The following is a 17,144-nucleotide window of genomic DNA, read 5'->3' on the forward strand; positions in this document are numbered from 1 at the left end:
CTCGGATCAACTTGAAAATTTGAAAACCTATTCTAGAGGTGTTGTAGAATTTAATAAGACAATAAAAAAAATCGATATTTAGAAACGCGTAAACCCTTGTAACCCTTAAAGAACTTGATTTGGATTAGTCAGTTTGTATGGCAGCTATATGCTCTCGTCGTCCGATGTTGGCGATTCCTACAAATGAGCAAGCTCATTGGGAAATTTTCAGATTCATAACTCAAAACTCAGGGGCTAGTTCGCGTATATTTAGACGGACATGGTTGAATCGACTCAGCTCGTCACGCTGATCATTTATAATGGGTGATCCAAGTAGAGGTACTTTTTTCAATAACCTGAGTCGTGTGTCATGTTATTTTTGTTTATTATTGTTTGACATTTCATCATGAAAAGTCTTACGTCTAACGTTTGCAAATCATTCAACTTTATTACGAAAATTCACATTATTGGATAATATTCGACCGAATGACTACGTCAAGCACGCAGTGAAGAAATTAAGCAGTCATAGCTGAGAGTGTACACGAAGACCGTGGAGAGTCGATTCAGCGACGTTCGCGGCAACTCGGACTCATGTATGTAACGACTTGGCGCTTTTTACCTCGATATCTTAAATTGAAAGCGTACAAAACACAGCTTGTGCAGGAACTGAAGCCGCCCAACCTACCCAAGCGACATCGCTGCACTCTATGTGCTCTTGAAGGATTCCAAGAAGACGACGGTTTCGAGCCGGTTTCATCCAGAAAATGCTACGGTTTGTGTGATATGTAGACCGGTGGTATCATCGATCCATATTTCTTCAAAAACGATGCCGATGAGAACGTAACCGTTAAAGACGACGTTATCGCGGCATGATAATTGGATTTTTTGATGCTTGATGTCAAAACTCGTGATTTCGGCGAAATTTGGTTTCAACAAGACGGCGCCACTTCCTACACATTGCAGCAATCAATAGATTTATTGAGAGAATACTTCGGTGAGCAGATAATTTCACGTTTTGGACCGGTCAATTGACCACAAAGATCGTGTGATATCACACCGTTGGACTTTTTCCTATGGGATATATAAAGTCTAAAGTGTATGCGGACAATCCCACTTCGATTCAGGCCTTGGAGTAAAACATCACGCGTGTCATTCACCGAATCATTCGAATATACAAGTACAGTTCAGAAACTCAAAATACAGTAACTAAACGCCGATGAACGCTCCAGTTCTGAAAGTAATGAAAGTATTTAATGCAGGTGGTAGGAGAGCAAAAGGAAATGATCTCCAATGCCCTAAAATGTAGTCCATCAAAACTATTGGTACATTACAACTACAAAAAATTAGTTAAATTGGAATTTCGGTAGCTTTTATTCACGCTCAATCATCTAGCAGAGCTGTAAATCTCAAAATAATAGTTCCAGCTAAAAGCCCTTGTGGAGCGCCACAGCAGGTAAGTTTCAGCTATATTTATATATTATTTATTTCATTAAGACACTGACGTTATTATATATTCATACATATATAAATGTTTTATTTATTTATTTCCAACTTTTCCAACTTGTCAAATGAACAGTTGCCTAACATACTGTACACATTTTTGTTTTTTCATATTTAACTATATTTTCGTGATACATATTTATTGTATTTTAGCCGGTATTTGTACACAAATGATGTCCTCGCTGTTCTGGTCCTGCAATTCCCATTTAACAAGTACATTTACCTGTAAATTAAATGGAGAAAATTACTCAAAAGAAAATGTAAAAATGTATTTGTGAATATTTTGATAAAAACAATGAAAAACGTTAACTTCGGTTGCACCGAAGCTATAATACCCTTCACAAATTAAAAGGCTTTCATACAAGAACTAAATTTTGCCCGGTCTAAAAAAAAATTAATCGGAGATTCTGGCATTGTTTGTGTTGTGGCTAATAATCAATGCCAAATTTTATGAAGATTTCTCGTCAAACAAAAAAGTTTGTAGTTGTGCTGTAGTGATCTGATCATCATAGTTGTCTGTGATAATGTTTTCAGAGATTGTAGCTCTTTCTTAGACAATAATCTAAGCCATATTTAGTGAAGTTACATAAGTATCTTCTTAAATGAAATAGTTTTCCATACAAAAACTTAATATTCATCGCTCACTTTGTATCGCAATCGCTCTATAGTGTTTCGATATCGGTAGTTTCGCCAAATGAGCAACCTCTTGAGAAGAAAAAGACGTGCAAAATTTCAGGGACTAGTTAACGTATATACAGACAGGCGGCCATGGTATGATTGTTTTATATACCGTCGTTTCCTTCTGGGTGTTACAAACTTTGTGACAAATTAATTTTGTTTTCATTTGACCGAATACCTCTTTTCGTGTGAGCAGTCGTATTAACAGCACTACTCTTTTTATTATCATTACCAGTCTTAGCAGAAGCTATCACAATACTACATAACGAATTTTAAATACTTCCTTCTGCGATCCAGCTGGAGGAGGTGATCCTCTCCTATACCGACATTTGATTCTTTAGACACCAAAAAGTTTATATTTCTCATATTCTTGAGTAATAATATTCGCTTTAACTAAGACATTTTATTTAAATTATTTTAGAATATATAGGGTGTGCTTTTATGAGTTATAGACTTCGATAAGCTAAACTTAAGCTGTCAAAGTAAGCACGTATGGTTGACATTTATGTGCAACAAATTACCTTGAAAAGACTTATAACGGAACAACAAAATCGTGAAAATTTATCTCCTAAACCGGCATTAAAATTATTACCGTTAAATCTTGGTTCATGTGGTAAGGCACATAGAGAGGTGAAGTTACAGTTCAAGCAAAAAGCAAAATTGCCATATTTTGAGCTCGAACAATATTGACAAGATTCTGCAGATTCTTTAGCAACTTGATGAAATTTATTCTCTATTGTGATTTGCATGCTTTTCTGCCTTTTCCATAATGGATATGGAAGCGAAGCAAATGGATCGGGTAGTGAACGAGGGCAAGACGAAATGTCTCCTGTCATCAAACAAACAGTCGTCGCACTCGGGTAGACAGTTGTACCTGTAACTTCGAAGTCGTAGATAATTTCGTCTATCTTGGAACCAGTATTAACGGCAACAACAATGTCAGCCGCGAAATCAAGCGCAGAATAACCCTTGCAAACAGGTGCTACTTCGGACTAAGTAGGCAATTGAGTAGTAAAGCCCTCTCAAGACGAATAAAACCCAAACTCGATAGTCACTCATCATTCCCATCCTGCTATATGGTGCAGAGGCTTGGACGATGACAACATGTGATGAGTCGACGTTACGAGTTTTCGAGAGAAAGGTTATGCGGAAAATTGATGGTCCTTTGCGCATTGGCAACGGCGAATATCGCATTCATGAAACGATGAGCTATATGAGATATACGACGACATTGGCAGCGGCTAGGTCATATCGTCCGAATGGACGAAAATACTCCAGCTCTGAAAGTATTCGACACAGTATCTGCCGGGAGAAGCAGAGGAGGAAGATATCTCCACTCCGTTGAAAAGACCAGGTGAAGAAGGGCCTGGCTTCGGTTAGAATCTCCAATTTGCACCACATTGCGAAAGGAAGAAGGTACTGGCACGCTGTTGTTAACTCGGCTATTACCGCGTAAGCGTTGTTTAAGCCAGTAAAGAAAAACCTGATTGACAATTTTATTAAACTGCAGAAAAAGTCAACTTTACTGTAAAAAAAATAGAAATGAAATAAATTGAGGCTTGCAGAGCGACCTAAGGTCTATTCTACCCTTCGCTCTTTCACACAGTCTTACATACATAGGCCCAGCAAAAAAATTGATATTAGTAAATTCTAAGATTCTGTTATTGAAGCGAGGCCTTAATCCTGTGTCTACAGTCTACAGATTACGATTAGCATAGGAGGCAATACTCCTGCTTCTAAAGCCTGCTTCTAGAGCCTAAAATGCCACAAGTAGCCGCAATTTGTTCCTGGTGAGGTTAATTATACTTTATAACCCAATGTGGTTATAGCCAATCCTATCCAATTTCGCCAGTTGCATGCCTGTAAATTGTTGCAAATGTCTTTCCACAACTTTACTGTCAGTGATGAGTGCTACAAACAAATAGTTTCTGACTTTTTGGTGTCCTAAGTCCATATCAATCCTCTAAACCTTAAATGGTGCCAACAAGTTATAAAATCCGTGAAACCCGCACTGCATACCAACGAAGTTTTGGTTGTTGAAGCAAATTATGGTTTCTGGGAGTCTCTTAATTTCCCAATTACATCTCGTTTTTGTCATACCTTTTTAGGGTAATTACTGTCACTGTTCTGTGCCTGTCAATCAGTTACAACTAACCAGTTCGAAACCATTATTCAACAAGTTACTGTTGAGATAAGGTAGATCACAGTGAAAAATTGGTCCTAAATTGGTTGGATAGTTTTCATAAGATGAAGTTGCCATGACCATATGCATATGCCCCTTCTAATGATAATATCATAAAGTTTGCACACTGGTAGCGCCAAATTATTGTTAATCTTTTTAATGCTTCAGCGTTTTATTTAAAATAAAACTTCTATAACACTAAAACGCACCCTTTATACAATATATATATATATATATATATATATATATATGTTTATAAGTATATTTTTACAAACCTTGGGATAAGCCTTTAGCACCGGCAAAGTGGCTTTATATTCATATGTTTCGCCCTTCTCAAGCGGGCATTTAAGTCCGCTGTCAACGCAAGCATCGGGATTCTGCAAATGGAACGGCATCTCGACGCCCAGCACCTTGCCATGCACCACCGTTGTAATTTTCGATGCAATCTCATCTGTAAATAAATTACGAAAAATTTAATAAAACTCATTAAAGCAAATAATAATCAAAATTGCTTATATATTATTATTAAAAGTTTAAAAACCCCTGTTATCAGCGACCTCTATTGAAAACAAGGCTTTGCAAGTGAAAATTTGCAAATTAAACGGAAGCAATCTTGCGATAGTGATTGGCACGAGTATTGTTAAAACAGCCGCGTAATGTATATTTAATAATTTTAAATTTTTCTTACTAAATAGAAAAGTCGTTGAGGTCATAGGTGGCATCTATCTTATCTTTAAAGGAAAGTTATAATTTTTGACCTCGTTATATTATGTAAATAGTTTTATTACATGTGTATTTTTATAACTCAAAATCTTCCTAAATACCTATAAAAAATTTCCCCAACGCATAAATAAATAGAAAATTGTATATCATATATTTTCTGAACATAGTTTCGAACATACTGTCGGTTAAATTTTCAACTTCAACTTTTTCCAACAAAACGGGCCTCGTCTTGTCAATAACATGCCGAGTACCGGTTCTCAACTAGTCAATCGTAGCTTGATAATATATAATTCACTGGACATATTCAGAAAAAAAGTAGTCTAACTCAGGAAAATCACTTAAGTTAAGTCAGTTCGTCCAAACAATAAGTGTGTAAAAGTTTAGGTGCAGCATAAGGGTTCATTTTAAGTCCAGACCTGTGGAACATTAGTTATGGCGGAATACTAAAACTTGAAATGCCAGACGAATCATATTGAAGCGGCTACGCAGATGACATAATCACAGACCGAGACACCGAGGAAGCCCGAAGAAAGCTGAATCGGGTCATGATTCGGACGCAAACATGACTCGATTCACATAGCCTCCAGCTCGCTACAGAAAAAACAGAGCTACTGCTGACGAACAAGCACATTATTGTCGTAATAAGCATGCAAACGTCTTAGGATATTCTAAGAACACAAAATGCTATGAATTACCTAAGCGTAAGACTGGACCCCAGATTAATCTTCTGGGTACGAATCCAGCACGGCGCAGGAAAGACAGCGAAAATCACCTCCTATCTTAGCAGACTAATGGCATAGGAGAGCAAACATCTTATTGTCAACAACCACCAGCGTCTTACTATACGGAGCAGAGATTTGGGCAGATGTGCTAAAAAAGGAAAACCGGCGTATGGTATTGACCAGAGCGCAGCGCATCGCAACCCTCAGAGTTGCAGCAGCTTACCGAACTGTGTCAGGTGATGCAATATTGATCATATGTGGTAATGCTCTCATTGATCTTCTAGGGCACGAAAGAAAAAAACTGTGGGAACGAAAGAAAGCTGATGAAAATAACAAGAGCACAATTGACGGAATAAAGAAAGATACGATACTCGCACCGCAACGAAGATGGGAGATTTACACTTATGAACAAGTAAACGACACGAATATTTCAGAAGTACTCTCATGGAATGGGTAAAGTCGAAGAGTCGTTATGCCTAAATAACGACGTGACAGAAGACAGGGCAGAGCACACATTCTTTAAATGTGTAACAGGAACGTACCGTCGTAGAAGACCTGGTTGGTTCAATAAATATGGGCGATTTAATTGGTGTAATGCTGGAAAGCGAAATAAACTGGAGGTTATCCAGAAATACACAGCAATTTTGCTACAAAAAAGTAGGACCAGAACACAAGTGTAGATGTAACTCTCAATGAGAAAAATGGAACGCCACGCCGAACTAATGCAAACGCGGTTCCAGGCTGAGCGACGGTTCCTTAGATGGGGGTGTTTTCAGTGATCTGCAAGTGGCGCAGAACGTTGCAGAGACGACAGCTCTAATGATGCGGAAGGCATTTTCCACTCGCTTTGTTGACTTTTTGCACCATCCTGCTAAACTCATTTCGCGCTTGGAGCATTGATATTGATTTATGGAATCAAGGAGTCACGGATCATTTGACGGCAATGCTTATTACATAAGTATTTACGGGACTGTTGCCTCTTCGCTCAGTTTTACAAAAGCATGAATCAATAATGCATTCGGCATTTAAGTCACAGCAGAAAGCAAAATTTTTGGATGAAAGAGGGCCTGGGAACTTCTTCAGTATACGCACTAAAAATGCGTCTTATTTGCGTTTGATGGATGAAAGAAAGTCTGAGAACTTCCTGAGGTTCGTTCGTACTCTAAACACTTCAAAATTACTTACTTATACAACCGTAAATGTGGCTTATCAGTGAAGATGATTGGACGGGGAAAATGTAAATGAAAATCTTGTGTAAAGATTGTGGATTTTGGATGTAAATTTTCACGATTATTAAATGTTGTTCGGGGATAAGCCTTTGCATAGTAATTTGAACTTAAATGACAGACTCATGTCTTCGCTTTGACAGCTGGTTTGACAGTTATCCTGTTGGAAAATTGTATACCTCTAATACTCTTAAAATTATACCCTATACGATACCTATTGGGTACTAAATAGCATTTATATGAGTATCTTAAGAAACTACTGTCGGCAGAAATGATATAATTATTGGTTTAAAATTATTTAAGAAATATTTGTTTTTTATTAAGATAATAAGTTTTCCAAAAAATATCCACTTACTTAGCGCGAAGTTAATTGTGATCGAAGCCGTTGTATTGCGCTTGAGTATGCATTCATTTTTGGTGGTATCACAGTCCGATATGACGACTTTGGTGAAACTGCCAGTTTTTGAACCTGAAATGGCAGCAAAATATCATGTTCAATTAAATTTAATAATAATTCTTAGAAACAGAAATTAATATAAACATAACATCGTATTAATTTTAAGCGAAAGAAATAAAAAAAAAATATTTATATGGCTGGTCCTAGACTTTGAATTTTTCGATACCGATGCACCCGTCTATCATGGGTACGTTTAATTTGAGCTTTTCAGCGTGTTACGTCACTACGACCCATAATAATTAGCATAAACTATATAATAAAAGTTGTTTACCGCATCAGTTGCCACGAAACTCGCAACTAAAAGTTGGAGCGTTAGCTTCAGAGAGACCTATTTCAATTATTTTTCGCAAACTCGCTTATCTGGGCATTACTGTACCAGCCTTCTTATATATTTCAGCTAGTCTCATACATATGTATAACCTAATTTAATTTAATCAAATCCATTTAAACCAAACGACTCGTACTACAAGTATGAATGAAAATCGTTGTATGAAAGACGTGGAAATGTGACAAAGCGCGAGAGAATTCATTCATGTAATGAAAATCGAAAAAGTATTTGTATTCGCAACAAATTGAATAAAAGGCGGTCAGATTGAGCTATCTGACGATGAACAAGTAAATTACGATCTTTGATATGTGCAAAGCAGAACAGGAAAAATTGGCATGAATATAGGCACAAATTTATACTTCTAGATATATTATATAGATACATGTGGCTTGTTATATAGAAACGTATGTAGATGTAAGCTGCCATCTGTTATTTGATATTTACCCGACACGTGGAAGTTCTTTTACGGTTGTTTTCATGGCAAAAATATAACTTAAACATTACCATTGCCTAGATCCCTAGGGGTTATGGTTAGCACATAAATCCTTTTTCGTTCGAGGTCTTTAATCTCTATATTCACCACCGTCAGTCTTGAATATGTGTCCGATTACTGCGTTGGAGGTGATTCTTGAGCTCCTGTTGCTTTTTGGATCAAACCGCTTTCGAAATATGAGAATGATAGGGAGAGAATCAACTGAAAGGTCCTCTGTCTCTGCCAATCGTATATATTTTAATTAAGAGTTCATACTGAGCGGAAAAAGATTGGGTAGCTGCGCTTTCAGTAAACATTTCTGTACACACTTTAATGGTCCTAGGGCGGTGCAAAAACAGCGGAACTTATTAATGGCGGACTAGTACATCCCAACCTCTATGATGAAGTACTCTCTACCACCGTGAAGAAGTTTTCAAGCATCTCCCAAGCCGAGGTTTTTGTTAATAGTCGGTGTGCGGCGATAAATCTACAGCACAACCAATAATAATTAAAATATCAATTTTAGTGATGGTCAAACAGCACTAAATGCTGTCTCGTCCTACGATATATAATCTCTCTTGCATGGAAAGAATAAGACTATCAGTACATGATCTTATCCATCTTATATGGGTGCTTAAGCATAGCAATAAAAGTGAAATGAGTTAGTGGACCACTCAAGTAAAAAAAGAGACTTCGAGAGGAGATATATTGAACTGGATCTATACTAATCAAAGAAAAACTCCGCAAAGCCGAAAACTGAACTGAATAAACAAGTCACTGCAAACTGAGTTTTCTCTACAAAGTAATCATATGATCGAAAAAAAAAACTGGCATTGCTGCGAGTATGTGGAAGAGGCATCGGAGTATAGCGTTACAGGATGTAGAGACGAAGTCGTCGGATTTGGGACTCCGCAAAAAGATTGGATTAACTCTTTTGTCCCCACAAAATTTTTGTTAGAATTCCATCAACTAGAATGTGAGCTTATGTGTAGAGGTGAGAAACCAATAGACCACAGGTGGTAACCTCGTTTCAAGCTAATCTACATCTGTCTACTCCCATTTAGTTGATTATATTATATTTGAATGATAGAACGCCGTGTAAAATTGTGCTGTCCTGTTATGAAACAATATCCATAACGTCAAATCTTTGATAAGGATTTTGTTTCTTTCTCACAAAGATTTCTGTTTTCGTTTTCTAGCAAAGTTTTCGGTTTATTGATTAGTAACAAAAATAATGTTATTTTTAATTTAACGGTAAAATATGAAGATTCCGCGAAGACAGGTGTGAAATTGTAGTTTATTTTATCATCCTGTATGTAAACAAATTACATACATATGTTTGTATATAAAAAACCTCAGTATCGAAAAAAATTTGAATTTCTTATCGCAACAAAAATATTTTGATAATTAAATTTTCAGTAACAAAAAAAAAACATAGAGATTATATTTAAGAGATTAGAAATCATAAAAATATATGTGAATCAACGTAATCTTTCGATGACTATTAGCAAGAAGAAAAAACTAAAAAATATTTTATATATAAAAAATTTGTTTTTTTTTTTGTTTTAAATGAGTTATTTTTGATTCAACTTAACTGTATAGTTAATAACAAATATGTACACAATAAATGACATTTTGAAAATCCAGATATGTCTACCTTCGTACAAAATTTTGAGGAATAAATTAAGAAAATTATGAACAAAATCCTACTATTATACTACTATTCAGTCATAGTCGTATGTATGTGGTGTAACCACAACGACAGGTCTCAGAATTTACATTTTTATTAATTGTTCAATTAAGTTATTCTTTTCTTGAACGAGGGTGAATGCAAAAAATGTACAAAAATGCTATGTGTGTGAATCACTTCAAACTTAAATAGAATTTAAATAGTCAATTAAACTACGAATATTAATTGTTATTGCATTTCTTTCCTAAAAAAGTTGTAATATAGAAAACAAGTAAAAAGACTCATCACTATTTGCATTTTTGGAGAGAACTGCTTTTATGTCACTGTAAGGCTATCTTTATATCTATGATCACATCTTTATTATGCGCGGACCACCATGTAAAAGTGCTTACAACAACAATAAAAAACTTTGAAGTGAGTTTTCTTAATGTTTTTAGAAAGATTGTAATGAAATTATATATCACTCTGGGCAAAAAATAGCAAGTCTTTTTAATTTAGATTTCCGCGAAAACCGATTCGTCAAAATATTTTTTTTTCGTTCGACCACTTATTATTATTTGTTTGTTTCAATTAATTTTAACATGAAAATATATATACATGCTATACGAAAACCATATACACTCCTGGCCAAATTAATAGGTATGTTTTTTGAACATTTAGTAAAAAATTTCGATGGTTATAAATAATTTATATGAAAATATAATACACACATGTACATAAAATATATTTATATTTATGCCACAAATTTGAAAACCATAACACCGCTGACCATATAATTAGGCACAATTTTATTCAAAGAGTTTCGATCATTTATTATTATTTGTTAGTATTAATTAATTTACATATTATATGAGACAAAATACCTTATCTAAAAGTATATAAATAAAATTTAATAATAGTAATTCAAAAAAAAAAATTCTACAAAATGTAAAGAATGGTGCTCAAATTATCAAAATTTTAGGTTGCAAAAAAATTAATTTATAAAATTTAAAATTTAAAATAAAATTGATTCACATTTCAAGTTTTTGCTTGTAAAAAAATATAAAAAAAAATATAGCAAAAATTTTATTTAAAAATTTTATTTAAAAATTAAAACAAAATGATTTCAAATTTAAAGATTTTGAATATAAAAAAATTCAAATACAAGAAAAAATGTAGGACGCTCAAATTTAGCACAAAAAAAATTTACATTTAATATAAAATGATTTTTTAATGCTTTGTTCCAAAAAAACAAAAAATTTCAAATATAAAAATTTCAAAAATGTGCCCGTTTAAATAGGTCCAACCGGATTGCTGATTTTTCAAAATTATTTTTCTGTTGTGCAGTGTATATCATGCATTTTTACAGAAAGCGTGCATTCCTTATGCACGGCACCTCAAAAATATTGTAACGGTATTTAATTATATTTATAATATTAATAAAGTGTACTAGTTTTGTAGAGTTTCTTTCATATACGTTTCACACGTTTTGAAAATATTTTAAATATATATTTTTTTTCAATTTTAAAATCACAGTTTTTTAAACTATTTTTGCCTATTATATTCCTGCTTAATCAATATTTACCACAATCAGTGAATTGTAGTCCATAAACGACGCTCGAACAAACTGTGATGGCGAAGACTAAAAATACGAAATTCTGCTGCATTATGATTTTTAATAAATTTTTGCTTCTGTTTTATAAATAACAGCAAAACTCTCGCTTTTTAATATTTTTTTACAGTTTCACTTTTATATTTTTTTTATTAAATTATCGTCAAATATGAACCGCTCGTTAACGCCGCTAAATATCTACTGAATTTTGTTGTGTGAAAATGCAAAATATTAGCGCAGCAGGCTCGTCAGTCAAACCAAGAACAAGCCGCAATCGTCGGCAATGAGTAACAGAAATGATAAAGCTCGAGCGATATGGCGGAGGGTCTTTGCAGTTGACTTTTCGTGCGATAGTGTTACTATAATGTCATTGTTTGTTGGTTTGTTTATGTACTTAACAACTAATATATATAGTATATACATATACATATATTTATATATTATATCGTATATAGAAATTCGTAGGTATATACATACATATACATATGTATGTAGTGTAGAGCGGCGCAGTTGCAGATTCTGTAAATAAGACATTACCGCGGCTAGAGCAGAATTCAAAATCTTTGAAACTAGTACCAAATTAGTTATAATATTCATGTAACCTTAAAGACTTCACTAATAGTTAATTAAGTGGCGGAGTCAATATTTAAGAAAGTAAGAGTAAGTTATGTATAGTATATGACTTTGATGATATACATACATTATGTATGAATAAAGCGAGGGTAACCGGATTCTAGACTGTTGAGAGTGGAACATGAACAAAAAGCTAGTATGAATCCCAAGTACGTGCATAATACAATTAACAAAGAAGGTTATTTCGATTGTCCAAAACTATGAGAGAGAGTAAAGCGAACAAAGAACTGGTATAAATCACAAGTAAGGGCAAAATTAAATCAAAGCAGACGTTTCCTTCGAATCTTCAAAAACTAGAATGTATTGAATAGAACAAAAAGTTGGTACGTCTCAAAAACTGGCATAAACAAATCGAACAAAAAACTGGTATAAATCCAAAACTAGCATAATTAAATTGACAAGGAGATTTTCTGCGCTTTTCCACAATTATGAGAATAGTTAGTCGAACAAAAACAACTGGTATAAATCACAAATACTGGTATAATTCAATTAACAAGGAAAGTTTTGCGCTTTTCCACAATTATGAGAATAGTTAGTCGAACAAAAACAACTGGTATAAACTGGTATAAATCACAATACTGCATTCATTTAGTATTAATAGCCGTTTTCTTCGATTCAACAAAACCTTTAAAGTGGATAATCTAACAAAAACTGGTATAAGTCTAAAAAAATAGCATAGCAGCTTTTAATTTGTTAGTTTCTAAAATTTAGACCGCCATAATTAAATCGAAATAAAGTCTTTTTTTAATTTACGAGCACCTAGTGATGGATGCATCAATAAAAACTGGTATAAATCAATAATAAGCACATAATCACATACAAATAAAGGCTTAATTCGACTGGTCTAAATATAGAGAGTGAAGAATCAAACTTATAACTGGTATAAAACGCAAACATTAATATTATCTCATCGAAATAGGGACTCTCTTCGATTAATAAATTCCAAATACTGTCCTGATGGCATAGAAATAAAGACTTCTTCGATTTGCCAAAACTTACAAAATAGTAAATCAAATACAAGCTTTCTTCGATTTATGAAAATTTTTACATACATATGTACTATATACATATGTATTGAATAAACAACTGGTATAATTTACACTTGAACTGTTACCAGTTTTTGATGCTGGGTAAACTTATGTATATATCTATACATATGTACATATATACTTATTATTTATGGCAACTCAATTGGATCAGTTAAGTGAATATTCCAATTTACGTGGGCGCATGTTCTATTTCTTAGTGGTACTATTGGCATTAGCTAAAGCTTGTCTTACCTACTGTCTTCTGAGTATTCTTTAATTTAATAAAACACGCTATTTTCTCTGTTAATACTTGTACTCGAAAGAGCAAATATGTGTACAAGACTGTCGTCAGTGATTGTTTTTTGCTGCTTACATTCGGTTATTCATTGCATAATATGTACAAGTGTAAGTCAGCGGTTTCTTTGTTCAATTTTCTTTACTAATTGTTATGGTTTTTTTTTACTAAACGCGAAGCGAGTCAGATGAATTTTTGTTAGACCCTTGCTTACTAGCAAGCTTTAGATTCCGATGATATCCTTAAGCAAATTGATAACAGGACTGGTATCGACTTGCTGAAACTAACGGAACTTCGAAATAATGCCTGTTTTGGGCTTGGTGGCCTCCTGATCCAACAATTGATTGATATTATGTACATTATCAATTCTTGCTGAGCGCCAGGTCCCTATGAGAACTTCTGGACCGGCAGGAATTGCCCCGACCTTGAAACCATACCTTAAAGAATATTGCCTGAATTTCAAATTGCTGAAAAGAGATGTTCCTCAGTTTCTGAAGAAGTTTGAGACGAACCTACAGGGTCTAATAAAACCCTAAAATTTCGTCGAAAGGATTCAGCATTTCGGCTATAGCGCGTTGAATATTGTCTTCGAGCTTTTCAAACGTTGCCGTTCATTCTTTCTTAAAATTAACGAGTCGACAAAGGCGTGAAACATTAGGCGGCGCAATGTCTTGTCGATTTCATCAAATTCCGAATCAACATCGTGTTATAACGTTATAATATTCCCTGACTCATTTCGAAAGAAATAAATCCCAATAACGCCGCCATACCTCAATCCGCAACAAACGGTCAATTTTTGAGGATGCAATTGCGTTTCCTGAACCACAGGAGGATTTGACTCACCTCAATAGCCAAAACTTTGTTTGTTGGCGAAGCTATTAAGCCAGAAAAGGGCCTCATCTGAGAAGATGAACATTTTTTTCGAGAACTTGAATTTGCCTAATGATCTTGGACAATTTTCAAGCGTTGTACCGAAGTGAAACGTGACATGATGAAATAGCAAACCTTACTGAACACAGAAAATATCTCGACAAGTAACAAAGTTTCCTATAAGAGAACTTGATTTTTATCGATATATCGGCAGATGCGACAAATGAGCAGCTTCTTCTGGAGAAAAGAACGTTCAGATTGATATCTCAAAACCTCTGGAACTAGTTCGCGTATTTATATATATTTTTTACAGGGTCCCTAACGCTTCCTTTAGTGTGTTACGAGTATAATGCGCATTGTACGGTTTTGTATGTACATATGTAACTATGAGTGTTTATATATGTATGTATTTATTTTTTCTATTACTCATTCTTAAATCATATTTATAAAAGTAAAAGTGCTTAAGCTTGAAATTTGACGCCAGAAAGCGAGCTTATGAACCTCTTGAAATTGATACATGCATATACATATATTGTAAATATTTAAATACATACATACGATATATGTATATATGTGCAAAATGTATTTAGCAACATACTTATGTATATAAGTTGTATTTCCATTATTTGCAAAATAAAATTTCCCCACAATAACAGCTTTTGCAAGCATAATTTTATAATGTCAGTATATGTACGTACATTTATTTATTTATTGTAGACACAGTAGTTGCAGTATCGATTAAACATAGTACATACATAGAAGTACATGATTTATGAGGAATGCACGAGGTTGCAGCTAAACGGCTAGTGATATCTTAGCGTAAGATTCAATTGCCAAATAGTTTGAAGAATGTTGCTGTATTGACAGTTCTTGGAGTATCGGGATGGCTGCGGTTAAAACCCGAATGCGGAAAGTACTGACACTTTGTCAGTTGAAGGTGGAGTTGCATTGCAACCAGGTGCCGGACCCAAAGTACGTCAGTGGTTTTAGATGGGCCACGAACTCTACCAAGGTGGTTAATGTGTTCATTCCACACTGGCAATTGGTACGAAAAATGCCTGTTATTTTTAATGCACTGATCAACGCATTGATTTGATCCGGTGTGCTTTTGAGCGACGTGGGGTGAGGCTGTCGTCACCAGGTACCCACGTTAAACACGCCGGACGTTGTACCGAAAAACAGCCGAGCATAAGTCTTTATCGTTTACCACATTTAAGACCATATTTCAACAAAATCCGAAAGTGACAGGTTAAATAGTTTCATATGTACATATCAAAAACTTCGGGCAACAATTCCTTTATCTAAAATTGGATTATCGATTCGAACGACTAGTATAAATCGCAAAAGCTGGCGTAAAAACAAATTAGAGAGTCTCTTCAATTTATAAAAGCTTATTTCTCTATTGACGTAGACACCGCTTACGCGGTTATAGTAGAGTTTACAAAAGCGCGCCGGTCGTTCTTCGTTTTCGCTGTTTGGCACCAATTGGAGATTCCAAGTCTATGGCTATATCTATGACTATGTCAAAGCCGTCGTATATCTCGTACAGCAGTCGTTGGAACAGTCTTTTTTAAAGCTTAGAGAGCAAACAACTGATATAAATCGCAAATACTAACATAATTACAAAGCAATAATGGCAGTATTCGATATTTCCAAAGAAAGCCTAACAACTGATAAAAATCACAAAAAATTTGCAAATCATAATATGGACTTCATTCGATCTGCAAACACTTGGCGAGTAGATAATCGAATAAACAATTGGTATAAATCATAAATATTGTTATAATCAAATAGTGTGACTACACCACTTTAGCCTCTACCCAATGAACTACATATATAAATTGATGGATGAAGATCATTGGTCTATGTATATCTAATTTCGTTTTGGTTAAGTTCGAGGATCAATTTTTTTCATCAACGCAGGTAGTTTCTGCAAGGTTTTGAGTCAAAACTGAAATATTGGAGAGGAAACTTTAAGGTACTTCAATTACAGCTACTGAACTCAAGTTTGCTTCATATAAAATAGTCCTTAAGTTTCAGTTCGTCACTACATTGAAAAAAATAAAATCATAAATACAGAATAATGATAATTCCGGAAGCAATGAGCCAATAATCAAACCTTTTTTCTAGGAAGAACAGTTGTGTATAACTATGCCGATGCGCGTAATGTTTCCTATTCTAAAGAAAGTATTGTAGCTATGCAATATCATCGCTAACAGTAAGAATAAATAGCAAAAATGATACTCACCGATTGATGTTGTATGTACATACATATGTATTATTTTATTTCAGTGGATCGTTCATTCGATAGCTGCAAACAAACACAAACGTGAACTACGGGTGATATAACTAAATAAAATTTGATAATTTGAAACGTTAGATTGGTTCATGACATTTACTTTTTGAATACTTGACGTATTGGTCTAAAGGCGTTAAATCGCATGATCTTGGTGGTCTCCGAACTTTACGGGTCCATTTGAGCACGTTGATGCTCCATACGTCATAAGATGATTGTTCTCCGAAATTTGTTCAAAATGGCCATAGAATCGCGAGCTGTGTGGCATGTAGCGCCATCTTGTTGAAACCACATGTCAACCAAGTTCAGTTCTTCCATTTTTGGCAACAAAAAGTTTGTTAGCATCGAACGATAGCGATATTCATAACGTTGCGTCCAACAGCATCTTTGAAAAAATACGGTCCAATGATTCCACCAGCGTACAAACCACACCAAACAGTGCATTTTTCGGGATGCATGGATGAAGATCATTGG

General features: G+C 34.6%; 1 protein-coding gene across 1 annotated transcript; it reads right to left on the minus strand.

Moving 5' to 3' along the window:
• Positions 1 to 1,482: 1,482 nt before the first annotated feature.
• LOC126760762 (NPC intracellular cholesterol transporter 2 homolog a) lies at positions 1,483 to 11,834 on the minus strand. Its single transcript, XM_050476644.1, has 4 exons — positions 11,522 to 11,834; positions 7,366 to 7,479; positions 4,615 to 4,790; positions 1,483 to 1,702 (listed from the first exon to the last, which is right to left on the minus strand). The coding sequence occupies exons 1-4, from the start codon at positions 11,601 to 11,603 to the stop codon at positions 1,619 to 1,621; spliced, it is 456 nt and encodes a 151-aa protein (XP_050332601.1). The 5' UTR covers positions 11,604 to 11,834; the 3' UTR covers positions 1,483 to 1,618.
• Positions 11,835 to 17,144: the final 5,310 nt, after the last annotated feature.

Source organism: Bactrocera neohumeralis, chromosome 5 (genome assembly GCF_024586455.1).
Source record: "Bactrocera neohumeralis isolate Rockhampton chromosome 5, APGP_CSIRO_Bneo_wtdbg2-racon-allhic-juicebox.fasta_v2, whole genome shotgun sequence".
In the NCBI taxonomy this organism is placed as follows: domain Eukaryota; kingdom Metazoa; phylum Arthropoda; class Insecta; order Diptera; family Tephritidae; genus Bactrocera; species Bactrocera neohumeralis.

What these genes read in the sequence shown, in the direction of transcription:
- LOC126760762 (XM_050476644.1), bottom strand. Translation starts at nt 11,603, where the DNA reads ATGCAGCAGAATTTCGTATTTTTAGTCTTCGCCATCACAGTTTGTTCG. An exon ending in CACAATTAACTTCGCGCTAA is followed by an intron (nt 4,791 to 7,365) that starts GTAAGTGGATAT and finishes ATTTATTTACAG; the next exon opens with ATGAGATTGCATCGAAAATT. An exon ending in TGCTAAAGGCTTATCCCAAG is followed by an intron (nt 1,703 to 4,614) that starts GTTTGTAAAAAT and finishes TTTAATTTACAG; the next exon opens with GTAAATGTACTTGTTAAATG.